At 43.1% G+C, this 22,333-nt stretch overlaps 1 protein-coding gene across 2 annotated transcripts in view; it reads right to left on the reverse strand.

The window, feature by feature from the left end:
• The window catches only part of FAT3 (FAT atypical cadherin 3), a 741,111-nt gene that overhangs the window by 244,991 nt on the left and 473,787 nt on the right, over positions 1–22,333 (reverse strand). For both annotated transcript variants that reach the window (XM_078658413.1, XM_078658412.1), the window contains exons 6-8: positions 18,764–18,903; positions 9,145–9,420; positions 1,092–1,302 (exon numbers count right to left, since the gene is read on the reverse strand). In XM_078658413.1, the coding sequence (XP_078514539.1) occupies positions 1,092–1,302; positions 9,145–9,420; positions 18,764–18,903 (627 nt within the window). The remainder of the gene's footprint in view (positions 1–1,091; positions 1,303–9,144; positions 9,421–18,763; positions 18,904–22,333) is intronic.

Raw genomic sequence — 22,333 nt, forward strand, 5'->3', positions numbered from 1 at the left:
ATCTACAGATAAATGTATGGCATGCCAAATACATTATTTGGAGGGTTCAAGCATTTGATAAATTATTAAATTATCAACATTGTGCAATGCCAAAACATGTTTTATTGGTTCCTTATTTCTTTTTAAACAATAACTTTGTAACAAGTATAGTAGGCATAGAACTCCACAACCTTCCTCAAGAACTACATCACCTTCCTCAAGAAGAAACAAATGATACAAAACACTATGTCAATTAAACAAATACATCACTAGTACCCTTCGTTATGCATATTGACTTTGGAAATACAATTTAAGTTTCCACTTTTGATTATAAATACCATTAACTGAGATCTTTTAAAATTTGTTACTCAGCATAAACCTGAAAATTGCAATAAAGTAATAAACTATTTTTAACAGGCCCAATCATAGAAAGTGAGAGGTGGTGTGGTATTGGCATGCCATAATTTGTGGCTCATCTAAATACACTGCTAGACTGAATGATGAGGTAATGTTTGTTAGGAACTGGTTAATGTCTTAGAAGAATGAACAGATCTATTAAGATGCTCCGCTAAGATGGTGGACCACAATGGAATCTCCTTGATGAAACCTTGCATTCCAGTACATCCACACTTGGAGACACAGCAAGGAAGGTAAGAGCTCACACAAAGTCACAGTCCTCTGCTCATAGCACGTTTTCCACTGGGGAAGGGTGCACATCTAGAGCCACGCAAGAGGACATTTAACAGTCACAAATTAACAGCTGTCTCTAAAATTGTTTCCAATCAGAAAGACTGTAGTATACCAGTAACTGGTTAAGGAATCTCACAAAAGTAATGTATTTTTATCAAAAGCAAATGTCTGATTTGTTTCTGATTTGATTTGGAAAGTAAACAAAATGTACATTTTGTTTACAAGTTTTATTGGTGCATCTAGGTATGCATTCCCAATCTGGAGGATACGTAAAAGGCTTTACTCCTTTTGCTCTGCTTAGAAACAGTTTATACTCATGTATATCTTTTGCTTGTCATTTAGCTACGTGAATGGGTTACTTGAAATCAAATTTCTTCATAATTCAAATTTTAAGAGAAGATCTGTAATGCTGAGTCTCTTACCTGCTTCTATTGAATAGATCAACTCTGCATTTTCTCCCTTATCTTTGTCCAAAGCTGTGACCTGAACAACTGCAGATCCCACAGCAGCTGACTCAAAAACGGAGGTTTCATACAATGGGCTTGTAAAGTATGGACTGTGATCATTAGAATCTTCCACATTGATAATTATTCGTGCTAAGTTCCGTCGATATGGAAATTCCTGATCTCTGACCTGTTAGTGAAAGACATTAAATGTATTAACAATTAGTGGCTTATCTTTGTATGATTAGCATCTATGATTCAAAATGACAAAAAAAAGTAGTTCTGTAATCCCAATTCCTTAAGAAACGTGTTTACTAAAAGAAATATTAAACTGGAAATATGGAAAACACACAGACAATTCCACTTGCAAGACACTGATATTAACTAGAAGTGTTACAGAACAAATTGTTTAGAACTCAATGATGATGAAAGCTGAAGGAATATATTTCATTGATGTTTCAAACTCTTGCAAACAATTATGTAAACCTCCATCCTGATACCTCTTAGAAGTGGAATTCAAATGCTTATACAAGTTTGTGTCCATGGCATAAAATTGAACCCTCAGATTACATTAATAACGAGACAATAAGGCCTTTGGATGCTAACATATATGCAAGAAATGGTACTGATGAGAACTTGTGATTGACAGTAGAAAAACATGTGTGCCTCTCAGAGTAAATAGCTTTACAGTAATGCCTGCTCCTTTACAAAAATCAATTACAAGGCTTTTTTTTGAAGATACTGTCTCAATGAACTCCTCTTAAAGGGCCATAAAGATTACTCAGTATTCTGGTTTTACTTGGATTGAACATTTGTATTGAACTTTCTTTTAAAGGACTTTTAAATGTATATGTTTAAATTAAGAACTTGTCGAGGTTAGGATAGGGTTTTCAACTGACCGCAATTTGATTCGGTGTTTATCTACTTCTTGAGCTCTAATTGATGTCTGCTACAATAATCTATTACTTGAAAATCCTAACTTTTCATCTTCTAATTTACCTCAGTGTTGCATTGCGTCCACTTTGTGTGAGCAGATACCATGCGTAACACAGTGCATGTCAAATTATAGTTGTGCTTCTTTGAAGAAGAGGAGTGGCCTGATAGTTTGCAGAAATCTCCACTTATACCAAGATTGGCTGTGTCTTTAGGAAGGATTGCCATGAAAAATATCTGTTCTCAAATTATTAATTATTTATTATAATGCTTTTGCAGATGATCACATTTCATCCATGTTAGAAATGGGGGTCTCTAGTTTGTATAGGTATGCACCTTTGTCCAAAATGGGGTAAGGGAGTTACACACTTCAGATAACCCTGCTAGCCCCCTTTTGTAGTTTGGCGCAAGCAGACAGGCCTATCCCAAAGGCAATGTGTAAAACATTTGCACCCAAACACATAGTAACACAGTGAAAATGCCACAAATGGACACCACACCAGTTTAGAAAAATAAAGTATCTTTATCTAAACTCAACAAGACAAAAACGACACAAATCCAACATACATGTATTAAAATATCAATTTTAAAAACAGCTACTTCAAAAATAGCACTTGTAGAAACAAATAGCTTCACCTAGGGCTATTACGACGTCGTGACAGGCATAAATCCAAAGAAGGACACCAACCGCGAGGTGTGAGGCATCGGGCATGGAGTCACATGGACTCCCGAACAACAGCACCTTGGAAACAAAGTCAGTAGACGATGTACGGTGTTGTGGAGGTGAGCCGTCAGTGCAGAGGTGAGGCCGGTTCACGTTTGCCAACAGGCAGGCGAGACATCAAGTCCATCAGGAGGCGAGGCATCGAATCTAACACAGGGGAAGTTAGGCGGCATTGGCGGTGAGGTGTTGGTTCCGGTGAAGCCATGCGACATTGAAGAGTTTGTGAAGTCACCCTCGTCAGTTATCAGCTCTGCAATAAGGGGATGCAGACACTACCGTTGACAGCATTGGTGCGAGCGTTGGTGCCCGGAAGGCCAATAACTACAGACGTCAGCAGGCATCAAAAGGCGTCAGAGCTGCAGTGCAGGTGGGGCTGAGCAGTGCCCCTGGCCTTGGTGCAGGTCACAGTGTCACTGGTAGCGTTGCTTTTTCTTGCTTTGCAACACCAACCACACAATTTTCAGGGTATTTGAACACAGGAGTCCACAAAGGAGTCCAGGTGCTGATTGGTTTGCAGGTGAAGTCTTTGTGTCCCAGAGACTTCAGAACAGGAGGTCAAAACACACAGGCTCTTGGAGATTTATCTTCATGCATGTTCACAGCAAAGTTCCAGTCTTTGTCCTCTCCTTGGCTGAAGCAGGCTAAGCCAGCAACTCTTCTCCTTGGCAGAGGTTCCTCTTGAGTCCAGAAGTGATCTAATACTCTGGGGTTTAGGGTCCAATACTTATACATCATTTTCTCTTTGTTCTCATTGTAGCAAGGCCTCCACGGCCAGTCCAAACCAGTTCTGCTCTCTCTTGTGCAACATGACCACAGGAGGTGGAGACAGCATTAGCATTGTGCAGAGGAGACGTTGCCTATTCAAGTGCAAGTAAAAACTCCTAATACCAATCTATATGCAAAGCAACTCCCATGTTACCCTATCAGACAGATATCCTTACAATTGTGAAAAACGAAATTTGCAGTATTTCACTATCATGACAGGTAAAACACACTTGTACCTGTCCTACCTTTTACATACACTACACACTGCCCAGGGGGGTACCTCGGGCCTACCTGATGGGTGCCTTACATGTAAGAAAAGGGAAGGTTAGGGCCTGGCAAGTGGGTGCACTTCCAGGTCAACATGGCAGTTTAAAACTGCGCGGGCAGACACTGCAGTGGCAGGTCTGTGATACTTTACGAGGACCACTCATATGGGTGGCACAATCAGTGCTGCAGGACCGCTAGGAGTATTTGATTTACAGGTCCTGGGCGCACACAGTGCACTGTACTAGGGATTTACCAGTAAATCAAATATGCCAATCATGGATGACCAAATATAACAAAAAATTATACAGGTAGCATTTGTACTCTGGCACTGATCAGCAGTGTCAAAGTGCATAAAGCATCTAGGCCAGCAAAAACAAAATACCCTAAAAAAATACAGGCGATAGAGGCAAAAAATCAGGGGAAACCATGCAAAGGATGCTAAGTCTAACAGTCAAAAACTTTTTTGACTCTAAAGACACTTAGGGGCTAATTATGACCTACACCATCTCGTTCCCGACCGCCTCATTAGGATGTAACTGAACACTGTTCGGTCGCTTTCCTGAATTTCCCTATCGGAGCATACATTACGGCCATAAACCTGCCGTAATACATGCTCCCATAGGGAAATGGGAGGTGCTGTTCACCCCTGCACCTCAAGGTGCCTGCCACAGGGTTGCAGGGATCAACAGGGGAACACCATAGGTGCCCCCTCAGCCCCCAACTGGAGGCTGCACACCCAAGGTGGCCATGCCAGGGGGCCCCTAAGACCCTTTCCAACATGGTTTCCATGTTGGACTGGCCGGCATGGAAACAATGCCGGAAAACGTGCATCGAAATCCCAAGGGCAGAAAGGCCTGCCCCTTGGGATTACGAGCCAGTTCCAACTGGCAGACGGGCTCTTTGAGTCCTTCAGAAGCCAGCTGGAATGACCAGCTGGTTTAGTTTCCAACCACCTGCACTGTAATGCGGCAGTCGGAAAGTAAACCGAGGAACTGATTACGATGCAATTCCGGGCTGCATTGTAATCGACCTCTAAATTGTATCCGGATTGATGTTAGTGGTCCACTGCAAGATAAATTTGTTGAATTGGGATGGACATTAGTGGCTCATTTAATTCTTTCTTCCACCTTTACATGCACAGTAAATAGTCATTAAGTCACAGTCATCATTTCAGTGTCTATGGACGGTAGGTGTTAAGAGATCATTTCAGAGATTAGTTGCACTGAGCATGCTAGTGCAATCATACGGAAACACAATGTGAGAAAGGGGTGGTTCTCTACTAAGTAACACTGGAAATATTCAGCACTTATAATTATGTAGAGTGAGCATAGATGGGTGAGTCACAATGATACCAAAACAGAAGTACAATGGAAAGGTTTTAAACCTAGACACCTGTATAAGAGGAAGAGGTGCGGTGCAGTGGCCAGGGCAACTGACGCTGGACGCTGGGGATCACAGTTCGATCCCCGGCTCCGACCGCAGGGGTCTGCCCTGCACCATGGGACTCTGGGCAATAGCTCGCTTAATCTTCCCGACAGCCCCCAGCGCCTTGACACCTTCGGGTAATTGTTTGCGCTTTACAAATACTGTACATTTACATTTACAAGTAACCATTTATCAATGTGGCTACAATTACCAAAGTGAAAAATCAAGCACCTGCCTTTATAATAGCAGATTAGAATAATGAGACTCACAGAAAGGAATGATGAATATGTTATGTTCAATGTAAAAGTGGTTTGACTGTTGTCAATTTTGCTGAAATTACTGGGGATTTTTTTCTCCGGATTCTCACCATCAATCCACCACAGAAGATGCTTTAGAGCAACGCAACAGCCTGCATCTGTTTGGAAAATGAGGACAAGAACAGTAGCAGCCCCATTCTTTGGGTCATGGAAAAAGAAGCATTTATTGTAGTCTGACCGTCATAGAGATTGGAACTTCTCAATAAATAGTGGCAGCCCTAACTTGTTGCCAATGTGGTACTGGAGGACCAACGTATAGGGAAAAGTTGATTAAATTATGTAGCAACAAAGGCAAATAATGCGTGAAGGAAAATCTGCATATTATGAATATATGCAAAGTATGCAGCACATTCTATTCTGTCTCACCACGAGGCACTTTAAGCATCAAGGCAATTGCCCTTAGAAAGAGACGAGGCCTATTTCGGATTCTGCTAAAGACTGACTACCACATTTAGAGCTTGGCGAAGCGGTACTTTTGCCAAAAAGCAGTAGATGTCCTGTCCGCCATATTTAAAGTTAATGTTATGTTAATGTTAAAAAAGCTTATATAGCGCATGGCTACCCCAGCAACGGGGCGTCCCAGCGCAAGCAGACAGTTTGAAACAAAGCCACTTAGCCCCAGAAAAAGACATGTGGCAATACCTAAAAGCCTTAGATAGAGGGAAACAGCCACGTTTTAATTTGGTTTCTAAATGCCAAATAATTGTTTATAGCCCGCACCTCCGGGGGGTTCGAATTCCACAATTTCGGAGCCAGATACCTGAAGGAGCGGCCTCCCGCTCTGCTCCTTCTGATTTTAATGGTGCAGGCAAGGTGGAGATCCGCTGAGCGGAGGGCACGTGTGGGAACATAAGAGGAGCACAGACCACGCAAGATAAAGGGACCAGAACAGTGGAAAATGTTATGTAGTAGGCAAAGGGCCTTAAACTGGATACGTTGTGTCACCGGTAGCCAGTGTAAGCGCCGCAGAATATGAGACGTATGACAATATTTGGGCAGCGCAAACAAAATGCGGGCCGCAGCATTTTGGGCCCTTTGGAGTCTGTTAATAACTGTCCGGTTGGAGCCCAACAATAGTACATTACAATAGTCTATATGTGATAGAACAAGGGCTTGGACAATGGTCTGGCGTACAGGAGGCTCGAAGAAACCCAGAATAGGTTTAAGCGACCGTAGGCGTCCATAGCATGCGCCAGCCACTCTTTTTGCGTGTGACTCTAGGGAAAGTGAATCATCCATAATCACGCCCAGGTTTTTTACTTCCATCTTGGGGACAGGGGGAGGACCCAAGGTGGAGGGCCACCAGTGATCATCCCATTTGTGTGTTTCCTTGCCGATCAAAAGTACCTCCGTTTTTGAAGAATTCAACTGCAGGCAGTTCATGGTCATCCAACTAGAGATGGCCAGAATGTCATCTTGAAATTTGGCTTGATCAGTTTCGATGTCATTAGAAAAGGAAAAAATCAACTGCGTATCGTCCGCGTAAGAAGTTAATTTGATCTTACGTTCTTTGGCCAACACTGCCAAAGGGCGGACTTATACGTTGAATAACGTGGTGCTGAGCGCTGACCCCTGCGGAACACCACAGCTCAATGGAAACCTGCTGGACGAGAACGGTGGTGCATGGACCTGGAAGGAACGGTCAGATAGAAAAGACGCGAACCAATCCAGGGCTCCATCTCGGACTCCGATCTCCCATAGTCTTCTAAGTAAGATCCTACGGGAGACCGTGTCAAACGCCGCACTCAAATCCAGCAGGACCAGAGCCGACGTGCCACCCAGATCTTGTGTTGCCCTTAGTTGTTCAGTGACGGCCAACAGGGCGGACTCCGTACTGTGTTTAGGCCGGAATCCGTTTTGTGATTCATCTAGAATTCCGTTGCTCTCCAAATAATTGGTCAAGATGTCATTCACATGCGCTTCCGCCACCTTGGCCAAATAGGGGAGCAAAGAGATGGGTCTAAAACTTTCCGGCCTGGAGGGGTCTAAAGTAGGCTTTTTTAGTAGAGGGACAACTTTAGCATGTTTCCACGATTTCGGGATGATGGAGGACTGAAGGGATCTATTGATCAACTCCCGACCCTCTGCTAAGATGGAATCTTGAAATAGATTAAACATTTCAGGTTTAACAGGGTCCTCCGGGGATCCAGACTTAATTTTTGCAGCCAAAAGTTCCATAGTGGTCTGTGAGATAGAGGGGATGGTAAGGAGGGAATAAGGGAGTTCAGGTGAGTCTAGGATTTGGTGTGGGGTCAGACTAGACTTATCAGATTTAAATGAATTATAGATCCCTTGAACTTTACTGACAAAAAACCCAGCAATCTCTTCACATTGTAGGTCAGATGTTATTGTACAGTTACATCCCCCCGGTGACTTAGTCATATCCTTCACTAAGGAAAAGATGGTCTTAGATCGATTTGTGCAGGAACTGATCAATTCCGTATAATAATTGGCCTTAACTTTCTTTATAAGTTTGTGGTAGGCTTTGGTAGCTGATCTGAAATTGGCTTTCGCCAGGGGGTCGTAAGATCGCCTCCAGGTACGCTCTAATAGCTTACATTGCTTTTTCTGATCAGCCAAAGCCACAGAGTACCAAGTGCCATGAACATCAATACCCTGTTAGTACGGTAGATGAGGCACCTGCCACTTTTTTCTTAATAAGGCCAGAGTGTCCTCTTCAAATAAATGCTGGTTTGGGGAACAGCGTATGTCTAGTTGTGTGAATAATGAAATGAAAAACGACACAAAACATTTTTATGAAAAAGAAGGAAACATTCTTGCCAATGTGCATGAAAATTATTTGAGTGCTTCCCATTTTTGTTTCCTGGTCCATCACATTGTGATATTAATGGAATCGGGATAACATTGTCACCTCTTTTTGGTGAATGAACACAGAATATCAGCTGACCAGTTCACTTTTGCAAAGTGGCAGGCACAAACTTGCACCATTTGTGCAGTGATTTCGATATACATTCGCCTATATGAGCCAAAATATATTTTTGTTGCAAATTATGCAATCGGCAATGGGTTCTGTGTCAGGTGTGGCAAAGTCTTTGTGCAAAAAGCTCTCTTCTTGTTTCCTATACTTGGTTTGTGATATTCTGTACTCATTTCTCGACAACATTGTGTAGCTAGCATCACAGTTCGAATGCCGGACAAAAATAAATCTTTGTCACAATATAGGTTCAGAGATGAATAACTCACATTACCTGTGCTTAATTTGAGCTGGTGGTTTCCCCAGCTCGGCATCGGCACTTAAAAGTCATCATGGGTGCTTTTGACAAGCTGCCACAAGATGGCGCTGTCTATATACATTACAAATGACCATTACTGGCTACAAAACCCATTCTCATAGATTTGGAGGCCTGAAATAGTCCCAATTGTCACACTTGTAGGAGTGTGATGGTTAGTAGTAGTGTTCTCACTAATATTGGCAGCATGGCAAGGGCAATGGGCAGTGCAGGCTGCAGTGGCCTCCTGATGAGAGCCTTGGCACTTATTCTTTTACAAATTAGGCACTGCAGGTTACAATTTAATATTGGAACAGATTAGCAACTTTACACAAAAAGCAAGTTTCCAATTACCAGTAGGATATGCTCACCATAGCAGTAATGATGTGTTTAGCTTGGGCTTCGTGGTCCAGTCTTTCAGCGATGAAAAGAACTCCGGTGTTGGGGTCAATTCTAAATTTCTTCATGCTGATGGAATCTATGCTGCTGTGGATTGTGTAGCTCAGTTTGTGCTTCTCATCTTTGTCTGTAGCAAAGATTTGAAGTATCTCCGTGTCCGGAAGCACATCCTCAGAGATGGTGACCTCGTAACTTGGCTGCAGGAATTCAGGCCCGTTGTCATTGTTATCCAGCACTTTAATGAGCACCTGCAGAGTAAGTAGGCGAGAGCAGTAGAATCAACAAAATGTAGTAAAGGAGTCAAAAGTGTAAAAAGACATTTCACAATAATTCTTATATTTCTTGAGGCCACCATCTATACAAGCAATCGGGCACATTTATGTTTGTTTGTATTTTATATAAATGTTTTGTATTTTATATAGCGCACTTCTACCCGGAGGCCTCGTAGCGCTGTATTCATACCGCTGCGGAACCCATCCTGGCTTTCCTGTGAAATGTCCACTCCTGGGCACCCCCAAGGTGAAGCCAGGCATCCACAGCGCTGCTGGGGCCGTTGTGGAGATTAAGCAAGCTATTGCCCAGAGTCACAGAGTGGGACCCATGATTAGACTAGGCACCGAGGCGAGAATTATCAGGTCCGGGGAAAATTGAGCCCAAGACCCGCCGAGGCGGGAATCGAACCCTGGTCCCGGGCCAGACCTCTGCATCAGGGTCTGCCGCTCTAACCATTGAGCCACACTTCTCCACCACACCTACAAACCTCATTCGGAGCAACACTTTTTTTGACGGTTCGGTGGCGTAGTGCTATTTTCTATACATACAAGGTGGCACTAAGCCACTTAACGTGGCTTAACATCATCTTGTAAATGTGCCCCTTTCAGCCACAGTCCTCAGGGGAAAAAGGGCATGACATGGGTGTTGCTGTGCGTGTTCCACCACAACACCCATCGCTTTTTGACTCTGCCCAAGATTTACAAGAATGAGGCAGCAAAACAGTGCCGTTCTAATGCCATGGATTGTCAGGTTTTACAATGGCGATACAAGGAGACATCTTTAATTTCTCCTTGTTTTTTGCTCTTTCCATGTGTGCTGCATTCTGCAGCACACATAGAAAGGGCAAATCACCTTGAAAGAAAGGGAGACCTTCCTGCACATGAACAATCGCCCCAGCAGCGCAGGCAACTTTGCAATATGATCTCAGGGTGCCTGCCCTGAAGCTAGGTAGCTTTTTTTGTGCCAGCACTAGGGAAAACACAGGGGTGCGCTGTATTCTTGTGAATATGGCATTTTCCATGCGTTTTAAAAATGTTGCAGCTCGGCGCTGCTAGTCTTACTAGTCTCCATCCTTAAAAGCAACCAAATCATTGCCTTGCGCAGGAAAAACGATAGACACTAATGATATCAGCAACTACCTCCATTTCTAAACATGGTCGTCATAGAAAATGTTCCCGTTCATCTGCCACAACCCTCCTCCTCCTGTAGTTTCATCAATTAGATTTCAAACCATGTACATCACAGAACCTGCTGCAATCTACTTCATAGCCAAAGTGCTCAATACCAAGGACAACAGCACCCCCTTCTTTCTCTCACAACAGGAGCTCTCTGTGGCATCCAACACCATCAATGATTTAGCCCTGATAAATGGTTTCCACACCCAAGTGGAACTGGAACGCAAAGCCCTTCAAAGATTTTTAATGGATTTCTCTATGGCTCACGGATTATCAACAGTTTATCCAAATTGGTATATCAGTTTATTTTTACTTTCAGTCACCTCTAGAGTACATCAGTGATGCAGCATCTCAACTGTAGTCTTTAATGTAGTCCCTCAGAACCCTGTTGGCCAGTCACAAAACGTACATTAATAAATACGCTGATGGTATACACCTCTCACTTAAGAATGGCCACAGTGAAAGGAATACAATGTCTCAAACACTGCCTCACACCAACCCAGCTATGGGTGTGATGCTCACCCTATCCAGGGATACTGTTCTATTCCTCACCAAGAACTCTCCCATTCCAATATTCAGACTTGGCTCTCAGCAATGGACCTTGAGGAACTCGTCAATTGACAACCTTGAAAAGAAATGACCTGGTTTCCACATCAGTAGCTACCACTCCTCAATGCTCACATCCACAACAATGCTCAGGCAGCACTGCATCAACTCTTCCTTCGCTGCAGGATCAAGTCCTGTCTATCAGACGCCAACCAGAAACCAACTGTACCAACAATGGTTCTGATCTATCTTGATGGCAGAATCACCCTCTACGCGTGCATGAAAAGTGCCCTCCATGCCAACTCCATCATCATGAAAAAAAACACAATTTCATCCATATGCCCAGAATCCTGAACATACTACTCCAGTTTCCTCTTCAAACCCCAATCGCAGCCATCAAAGGCAGATAAGTATTCTACAAGACTATGAGGTTACCGTTGTAAAGCTACCTAGCAATGAAATTCTACATCTTTGGAAAGTTATGAAACACCAGACCGAGTCCCTTGCCCGATGTGTGTACCAGAAACACAAGAGAGAGAATATCAGAAGTCAGACATTCTAGCTCTGCGCTACAATACTTTCGTATCCCATCTTCTTTGACCTCAGACTACCTTTGTGAAAATCAGAATAGATCCTTTGCCGGATGAGTTCACCCAAAATACAAGAGACAGCAGGAGATCTAGAAGTCAGGCCTTCTCAGCCTGTGCTCCAATACTATGGATTCTCATCTACTTTAAATTCAGACTCACCCTTATCTTTGTGCAAATCAGAAAAGACCTCAAGAACTTTCATTTCAGGGAGCTCCCTGACCAAGTTCACAAAACCATTCCTTACTGGCCCCACCTGGATTGTGTACAAGGAACCTCTTGATGCCCTCTTTGGGACTCCAATCCGCTCTCATTTCCATAAACTGCTCTAACCTCACCTCTATCTCCTTCTTAACAGTGAGGCATCTCTGGCACCTTTTTCTACTCCAAGACTTAATTCATTGTTAATCTGTGAAACCTCCATGCTACGTTTGTGTTTAAAAAATATCCAAAATAAAATGATTAAATGAAAAAAAAATAGTACCTTTACTGTTGCAGAAAAGTTCACTCAATGTCCTTTGCTCTCACACTCAAAAATGTTGTACCAATGTTTGAAGTGTATTTCCATCATTAGACCATTGGAATGTTGAGCGCTCCATTGAAAACAATAGGGTGCTCTGGGCCTCTGATGGCCAGCAGAAGCCCCAAGCTTAATTAATCCAATGTTTAACAAAGGCCTCATGTATCCTGAGGGGATTTCAACCAACTCGGGCCCGTGAGGCTTTTGTTTTACAAATTAGAACATTCTGTCCTCTAGGGGCGGAATTTTCTAATAGCCTTAGAGCCCTCTGTAGCGGGCTCTACAGCCATTAAAGGCCTACTCCCTTGTTAAAGGCCCAAGCCGAAGACGTGCTCATTCTTCTTCTGCGCTCGATGAACAACCTCAACAACGTTAATGTCCTTGACAAAATGCTAACCTAACACAATGATAAGAAAACAGAGCATTTTTCAAGGTCACTCCCAACCTGCAAAAACAGACCTACTGCTTGTCAATGGTTTTCTTAAATGTGATATACTAGTTTCCATGTTCAATTCATTCACCACAAATGTACTTCTTAACCCCCACAAACTGGGACTTACTCACTCAGATGAGTGAGTGAGGCACGAGGAGTTTCGAATACGGCTTTCGATGATCACAGGAAATCGCCATGCATCATTTTTTTTTAAATTGCACATTTCATATGTATAATTATTTAATTTGTTCTAAAATCTGATTTCAAATCATAAATGTGCCATTTACATTTAAAAATACCTACTCAGGGAAATGCAAGCAATTTATAGCCGGGTCTGGTGGCTCAGTGGACTAATGAATCCACTGCAGGGGCCTGTGTTGACCGCATGGCCACAGGTTAAAATCCAAGCGGGTCCACTCAGCCTTTCATCATCTGAGGTCGATAAAATGAGTTGGGTAACAATAAACATCTGTTATTCAGCGCCAAGATACCCTGGTTTACAAATACACGTTATGTTAATTTTTTTATTATTCTGGGTGGCTCGTTTGCAGAATTCCCTACATCTTTTTTTATTGTTTTATAGATTTAATGGCATTTTAGTGCTACTTTTGCTACTTTTGCTAAAAGGTTGCTTCAGCACACTACTAGAATGAAGGAAGGTGTAATGAACTGATGCAATATTCTGTGTCACTCTTGTGTGCTTAGCATAGCTTAGCATAGCAAGTGTCTCCTAAAGCATCTACAGTTCACCATGGCAAAGGTTTAGAGTTCTAATGGTAGCGCCTCTAGATATGTTTGTTTTTGAGGAAAGTAGAAAGAGATGGTTTGAGGAAGTTGAGTTTTGGCAGCCGGGGCAAGATTTCCGACTAGGTATACAACCATGGTTTTCAATGGTGCACATCCTCACTGGGTTAGACCTGCACCGATAACGTCATGTATCCGATTAGCAATAACACGCCCTCTCTTGGGTGCATGTGGTAACTTTGCTTTAAGTTGAGAATTGAGTAAACATATTAGCTTCAGGGCACAAATCAAGCAGAGTGTAATTTTAAATAATTGCTCTTTGTGTCTCTCCTTTAAGATCCCTCGCCATTTAGGTAAGCAGTAGTAGCAGCTGGTGTCAGAGGAAGTGGCGGGTGGGAAAGGGGGCGAAGAGACAATGAAAATAACAGTAAAAGGGATATAAATGCCTGCAGCCCGCCGTATCGCCAGTCTTCTGCTCCTCTTGTGGCTCCACTGCAGGCAAAGGCTCACAGACTCCCCTGAGGCCAATCCTGAAGCTGCTCTCATGCATGAGAACAGCTTCAGGATTGGCCAGAGCACCCTTGATTTGTTCTCCCAGGGAGCCTGGGAGCCTTTGCTTGCTCTCACCAAACTGGCAATACAGCTGGGTTTGAGAACGCTTGAGTGCGCATGTCAGTTCTGCCGACCTGATAGCAGTGCCCACCGCTCCTCCACCAGCCTGTCATCCCCCTAGCTTCGCCCCCAAGACTCGGCTGGGAAACAAAAATAAAGCGAATATAAACCGGGTTTATTATCATTTTATTTGAATTTTGTTCTATGCTGCTGGCGAGGGTGTGGGGTGCGGCAATCCTAAATCATAGTGGAGGAGCCACCGCTGGCCACCAGCACCTTCCGTGCCTCTCCAAAATGGCTCCCTCGATGTCTCCTAATTGTGCGCCACCTCCAAGGTGATGCAAAGATAGTATGTCCAATGAAGGCCCATTTAACCATGCCCCTGTAATATGGTGCAGACTCATGGGGAAGGCACCTCTCTATTTGCATGCAAATAAAAGAAAACGCCCACTTTCCGCTCCATGGAGCAGAAGTATGCCCAAACCGGGTGTTACAGAAGGAGCCGCACGCGGTCTGTGGTCCCTTCTCCATTGCAGAAGTGTCCAGGAAGAACAGGAGATGCGACTGGTTGTTTACCACTCCAACAGCCCATTCGAAATGTAAACAAATGTATTCCGATCATTTCATCGAAAATTACAATTTATACTTGTTACTAACTCAAATGGCGCTAGAAATAATATGCAAAGATTTTCTTTGAAATAGAAAATTCACCAAGAAGCAAGTGAAAACTGTGTTTCCTTCTTATGGGAGATTTTACAAGCTTATTAATGAAACATGCTTTTCACATTTTAAAGGAAGAGGCAACAAAAGAAAAAAAGCATTTCATCACATCTTCTGAACTTCCAAGGCTTCAGGAGAGCGCCAGGTTGCAGTGAGATACCCTTGCTGCTGTGCAGAGCGCCCGAGCAGGCTCTGCTCATCTGCCACATTGTGAATAGCCCTAATTTACAGTCACTCCGTGCGCTTCTCTGCTGCATACGCCATTCCTTCATCTCAGCTTTCTATTCCCACAGTTAAAGGGCTCTGAGAAAGGCACTTGTATTCCAGCAAGCTTATAAATTAGGCAAAGCAGGGCTCGAAAGACTCCATATTCAAGATGGTGAACTGAAAGAGCTGGCGAAACACAATGCAGCCCAGAGCAGGACAAAACCGGGCCCCGGAAGTGCCTGCGAAGCCGTTCCTAATGTTGCCCATCAGAAATACCTTGCTGCATTCAGGGCCTCGTTTGCTTAAAACCTGGACAAAGGCCAGCAAATGTTCTTTACAGCTGCAGGAGGCAGCGAGCCCGCGGCTAATTGCCTGGCCTCGCCGCTCTGTTGTACTATAACATATTAAGTCCTTGAACTTCTTAAATTCTGCGCATTCTTTGTGGGCAGTTTAAAAGCTTTAAGGACGTTTTTGTTGGAGGCCATGTTTTTTAAAGGTTACCCAGTGGGCATGGTTCGCCACTGCTCAGAGGGGCGACAAAGAACGAACAATAACTCGAGTTATCGGCATTCTGATGTGGACAAACTGTGGTATTTGAACAGAACTCAGACTTTTCTGTGAAGTTAGAGATTTACATTTTTTGAGAGGTGTTGCATCAAAAAAAAAGTGCCCGCTCACAATTCAAGATTTCCAGCTCCCTGTACAAAATTAATGTGTTGAGGTCGTTTAGTCCCACTCGAAAAAACTTTGCATACCTAAACTCAATTTAGGTATATTAAATTATTATTCTGTGCACAAACACGTAATGCGGTTATAGCAACTGATAAGTATGTTTTCAGGGTGAGAATGGGTAGGAAATACCCCCCAAAAATAATGTGGGCGACGAGTAACGAGCGTGTCTTACTTAAACCATACCACAGGTACCATAGGAAAACAAAACAAATTAACCGTGCAAATGTTCACTGCATTTCCATCTGTGGTACGTTGGTAAAATGTAGCATGTTTTCCAGGAGTACTAAAATTCGAAGAGAATTATAAGCAAAGATTTTGAAATTCAAACGGTATGTACGGCTTTTTGTTATGGGAAGTGCAGTGCTTAATTTGTAAAATAATAAGTGCCATGGCCCTGACCAGGAGGCCAATGCAGCTTGCACCCTCATCGCTGCTAATGGGGGTTGCAAAAAAACTAACCATAGCTCTCGCCTGTAATTGCAACCGTTCAGATTATTACAGGTCCCCAAAACTAAAGGAATGGCTGGGGAGGCAGGTATTAGTATTTTTGAACGTATATTGTATTCATAACCAACCGTTGTACTGCTCATCTCAAAATTAGATGAGCAGCGCCACCATGTGGCAGAGAGTTTTAAGGGTGGTGATAATGATAAAGTGCTGGTGCCGAGCACTGGAAAGCACCAACTCAAATTAGGCACTGAGGAAGTGTTTGGCAATATTTGAAAGACTTTGTGTGAACAGCCCTCAGCTTTGCAAGAAAGAATATCTCATGCTAAACCACCATCTTAGGATAAAACACTATAACAGAAGGGCCCCTTTGCTAAGCAGATCACACTAGCAGAGTTAAACTGGGTAGTCAAAAAGGGTTATAAGATAGGGAGTTCGAAGTTGAAGCTGGGTTGTAAGTAGTAAACTTAAAAGATTTACACAGCAAAATATTCCAAGGGAGATACTTTTGATAAAGGGACAGTGTTTTAAAAGTATTTTTGTAAAAAGCTATATGCCTACATGTATTTATGTTGTGAACAATCAAGGACATAAATCCAATACATAGGTTATCCTGAAAGCAAAATGAACAAATTGAATTATAGGGGCGATTGGTGAGCAGCACTGTGACTTTATTAGAATCTGACACACACAAACAGCAAGCACATTTGTGGCCCATTTCAGACAATTTCTAATGTCGAGGGCGTGGCCAAAGAATGCAACTCAAGGGTCCTGACAACAGCTGTCATGAAGGTTTAAAGTGCATAGGGATTTTGTTTGCTGTGAGATTTATATAGAAAGAGAGATAGATACATCTACACGTCTTAGGTCTTTGGAAGTTGGGGGAGACACATATGGTGGGGTACTATACATCAAAAGCGGAAGTGAACGGTGCAGACTCTAATTGGGAGTTCGCTTTTATGCTTGTCGCTTGCTATTTACACTCTTCTTAGATACTTGGCATATGTAACACATGTAGAATAAGAATCAGGAGGATGTTAGATTCAGTTGAGATATGTTTTAATTAGATTATGGACATATGACCATGGCAGCAGTTTTCTTTTTTTTTTCTCCTCTTCGTTTTTAGTCTGATCAATTGTTGTCACCATATTGCAAAGTCAAAGTGATGTGGTAAAATGTAAACGTGTAATTTTATTGCTGCCACTCAATACAGATTTCTAAAAAAAACCAAAAAGCACAACACTCTTCCTAAAGAAAAAATGCGTAAACCAGCAATCAAAATACCATCATGTCAGCAAAGTTAGTACAACAAAGAAATAATTCTGGTTCTCAAACCACTGGCATTTTTTCGGGGTAACATTCAAACGACTGAAGAGGCTAAGATAGGCTGGAATCGGTCTTGGATTGCTTGTTTTCTGGTTCAAAGGGGACCTGGCTTGGCAGTTTAGCCTGGACTGTTCCTACTTGAGCGGGACCATGGCTGATTTGTATATGGCTGGGTCTAAGCTGAGGTGGCACAGTGGGCAAACAATTGATGGGTTAGAATGCTACCCCAAACGATTGCCATTGGTTAGACTATATGCAAGCATTGCTCCCATCACCTTTGTGTGTTTGATGTCACACCCTAGGTAGCCAAAGGCATGCCTAGATGTGGGCCCCATGCTCACTGTCGGCTAAAACTAAATTGTACAGAAAGTATTAAGGTTTGTTAGATTCAGAAAAAGTATGAGTATCACTGGGTATTTTGTGACACCCTTAAAATGATACTTTATATGCAACAATGGTTCTCATTGGTATCATTCATACATTACAAACCATCAATCTTAAAGGTTAACTAATCCAATGCAATCAATGCTGCAAGTGGAGATTAAAGACCACCACAAATAAAAAAAGAGAAGTCAGTTTATCTCAACAATTAATAAACCAATAATAAAAAAACACGTAGTCAAAAAAAATAAAAAATTTGCGATGTGACCCCTGTGTGATATCTACCATATATCAAAGCGTACATCCAATGGAAACTGAATGCAGGGGTGGATTTGTCAGTAATAATCCACGTAAAAGTCACAAATCAGTTCATTGAGTAATAATCCCTTTGTGGGTTTGTTTGTTACTTGTCTGTGTCGATGAAGTTTCAACCCATAATAGGATATGCAATGCTGAAATAATTGCTCTTGTCAAAGAAGAGACAAATAAGACAATATGTGATGAATCTAATGTATAGTTTATTTGACATACGAGGTCAATAAAAATATATATATTTTAAAGAAACAACATTGTTTACAAAAATAATTGGCTAATGGAATTTAATTATAGAAAACCTACATCTAGCCGAATTATATTTTTGTGAACAACATTAAGGACACAATTTTTATGTTGGATAATAATTCTGTATACGATATTTTGACATGTTACTCGAGGGACAGGGGGTGTTGTAAAGCTCTATTGGTCTTTGGTTGGCACTATAAACTATTGAAATCATAGCCAGACAACACAATAAACACAGTCGGATTAATATAGAGAGTAAACTCTGCACTAGATCTATAGGCTCATAGTAAATGTTGAGCTTCCCGATGTGCAATGCTCTGGGAGTACCTGAGTCGTTGCAATGTTTGTCCCATCGGTCACTTCCACAGTCATGTTATAGATGGACCTCAGCTCTGCATCCAGCGGTTTAGCGATAACAATGGTGCCGACACCTTTCTCAATGTCGAACGAGCTCTCTGCGTTCCCACCTGTGGGTTTGCAAAAAAACACAGTTAAAACAAATGGTTTTAAACTCAGGTTATTTACAAGAAGGCCTATCCAGGCATTGCGCTCTTGCACATTTCCTACACGGACCTCAAGTCCCCACGCATTTACTGACGTCAACCTCATACTTGCCACCTCATTTGAGAATGTACAAACTTGCAGCCTGAAAAGTTCCACTATAGAGGCAACTACATATGCTGTGCTTGAAAGGAGCTCTGTAACAGTCCTCTAGCTGTAACTCTTCCTAAAGTGTTTAGTCCCTGTTCTTTCTCATCCTTTTACAGGAGCAGCAACCTATGGACAACGTGGCACGTGCAAACTCTAAATCCCCAGAAAGCAGGCATTTGAATTTGAATTTTTATTAAAACTGACCAATTAATTACAATCATTACAGAAAAAACAGTAGCGGTTTGGGTGCATAGTGCAATCCCCTGTGTTACTCATATTTCATTTATGCCTAAAAGCAGACATGAACCCTCACCCTAGTGAGTGGATTACTAAAGGCGTTTAAGGTCGATTTACTTACTTGTTCTTACCTGCAGCAAACCTCATAAAACCCATATGTTCGGCCTTTTGCAAAAATAATGTTCCCCCACTCCAGATGTCCTCAGACCCGACCCTGGCATTGATGTCTTTATTGAATGCATTTCTGATTCAATGTTACTCGTATTTTTATTTTATTATAACCTGATGTTGAGTTACGAGTAAAGCACCCTCAGGCTATATAATAAATATACCCTTGTAACATATAAGTGCTATATATGATTTTTTAATAAGAACTACGCAACATTTTCCACCTAAACATTTGTTACACTTTGCCATGGTTACATGATGAGAAGGAGGAGTTTTTATCAAGATTCAGTGGGCAACGGGTTTCACAACAGATATTGCCATTATTAAGAGGGCGAGCGGAAGTTCATGACTGTATTACGTAGCATAAAAAAGAGAGCGGTATTGGTGGCATAAAATGGGGCAAAATGAAGCTAATCAGAGGTAAAGCTCAACTGAAGCCGCAGCCTCCTTCATCCTCAGCCATGCTGTGCTTTCATCGCTTTTCTCTCTTGTCAATCCATTGACTTGGCCCCACCTCCGCGTGACATCAGCACAACAGAGCTCAGAGGATCTGTGCTGCTGGGTCACTCTTAGGGGATGGCAGGAGCCCAGGATCTGCTGCAGAGGGAGGGCGCGGGCTTCTTGACATCAGAGATCCACCGTCTCTCTGGAGATGGCACAGGATGTAAGTCTTCAGTACACCACCCCCTCCCTGGAAGAGTCAGTCTCACTGCAAGGACAGTGTTACATTGTCACTGAAGATGGAACAAGCTGCTCGCCCGGACTGTGGTCCAGGGTCTTGTTTGAGGGGAGGCACAAGCTAGCTGATCTCAGAGTTCCACAGTGTCTCTGGAGATGTCTCAGGCAGGAAGTATGCAGCACATCATCGCCTCACTGGAGTTTATGTAGTCTCACAATCCTTGTAGTGCCACATTGGCTCTAGAAATGGTTCAGCTGGAATCTTCAGTGCACCCCAAGCCCCACTGGAGATGGAAGTCTCAATGGCCCCAAAGTGCCACATTTTCAGTGCACCATCGCCCAATGGTAGTTCGAATCCCCACTGCCCTTGAAGTCCTATGCTATCAATGGAGATGGCAAATGCGGAGTCATCCTCAAGGCTCCAGCGCCTCACTAGGGATCAAAGTCTCACAGTCCAACATTATTAATGGAGACAAAAAGCTACAAGTCTTCGATGAACCATCGCCTCTATGGATGCTGAAACCTCACAGTCCTGAAAGTACCACTTTGCATTGCCACAGAAGATGACATAGGCTGCAATACTCAGTTCACCTCACTTCACTGGAGAATTGATTTCTCAATCCTGAAAGTTCCACGTTGTTACTGGAGACGGTACAGACAGAGTCAACAGTTCACTATCACCTCACTGGAGATAAAAGCGACACAGTCCTGAAGTGCCACATTGTCACAGAAGATGATTGTCTGGAAGTTCCCAGTGCACCATCGCCTCAGTGTAGATCGAAGTCTCACCATCCTGAAAGCGACACATTGTTATCTGAGAAGGCACAGTCTGGAAGGTCTCACTGCATCATCACCTCAATGAAGGCTGAACTCTCTCAATGCAGGAAGTGCCAAGTTGGCACTCCAGAGGGCACAGGCTGGAATCATGAGGGCATTGTCTCCTCACTGAATGTTGAATTCTCACAGGCCTGAAAGTGCCACATTGTCAGACGAAGAGACAGTCTGGAAACCCCCAGTGCACCATCGCCTCACTATAGGTCAAAGTCTCACAATCCTGAAAGTGCCACATTGTCCTCTGAGATGGCACAGGCTGGAAGGTCTCACTACACCACCACCTCAATGAAGGTCGAATTCTCACAATGCTGAAAATGCCAAGTTGGCACTCCAGATGGCACAGGCTGGAATCATGTGGGCACTGAATGTCAAAGTCTCCCAGTCCTGAAAGTGCCATACTGTCACTGGAGATGGCAGACGCGGTCCTGAAATCACAGCCATCAGAATGACACTTTTCTGCATCCCTGAGCTGACACTGTCTCCCAAAAGATGGTTTAGACAGACATAACTAGGAGTTAATACACCTCGGAGCAAAAACAACACCAAGCAAACCTCTGAGCTTCGTAATGCCGAAATAAGCCTTCCGAATTAGACTTTGGGAATATTTCATTTATTGCCCAGCCAGGGTCATTTTATTTATTTTTACGCATGTGAACGGCCTGACAGTCAAGCTCCACAAACACTGATGAATCCCACAAGCGTCTGAGGTGACACTGGAAACGACTACAACCAGTTGTCTCAAGTTAAGAAAGCAACTGCAAACGTGCATCCATTAGTCATGTTTAGTCTATGCAGCAGGCACTGTACCTTTGTGGTCAGGGCCAAATTAGCACAGCAATCATCCTCATTTTATCGACCTCAGAGGATGAAAAGCTCAGTGGACTCTCCAGGAACTGAACCTGGACCATGAAGTCAAACACATCCCTGGAGTAGATGCAGTACTCCACTGCCCGAGTAGGTCCAGCCAGTTTCAAGAGTCCTGTAGGTAAAATGAGTAGTCCAACGGCAAGGTCTACAGCCGGCTATGGATTGAAGAGGTCAAGGCCAAGTTGGAAAAAACCTTCGGAGCACATGGAGTGACTACTTTGGCAGTCCATAACCTAAGTATGGCTTCCACTTGAGATACGGCTGCCACTTGAGGTACGACTCCCACTTGGCCACATACCCAAGGGCGGGAGCATCACCAAGTACAAGAAGTTCTGCCTTCCAGGCATAGCAGGAAAAAGTCAGAGACCCCTGTCCTCTGGAGCTCAGCCAACCCAAGGTCATTTTCAGTAGAGGTGTGTGCTGCTTGCCTGTGCATTAGGGAATGTCTGCACATTCTTATCC

The sequence above is a fragment of the Lissotriton helveticus genome, chromosome 8, assembly GCF_964261635.1.
Source record: "Lissotriton helveticus chromosome 8, aLisHel1.1, whole genome shotgun sequence".
Lineage (NCBI taxonomy): Eukaryota > Metazoa > Chordata > Amphibia > Caudata > Salamandridae > Lissotriton > Lissotriton helveticus.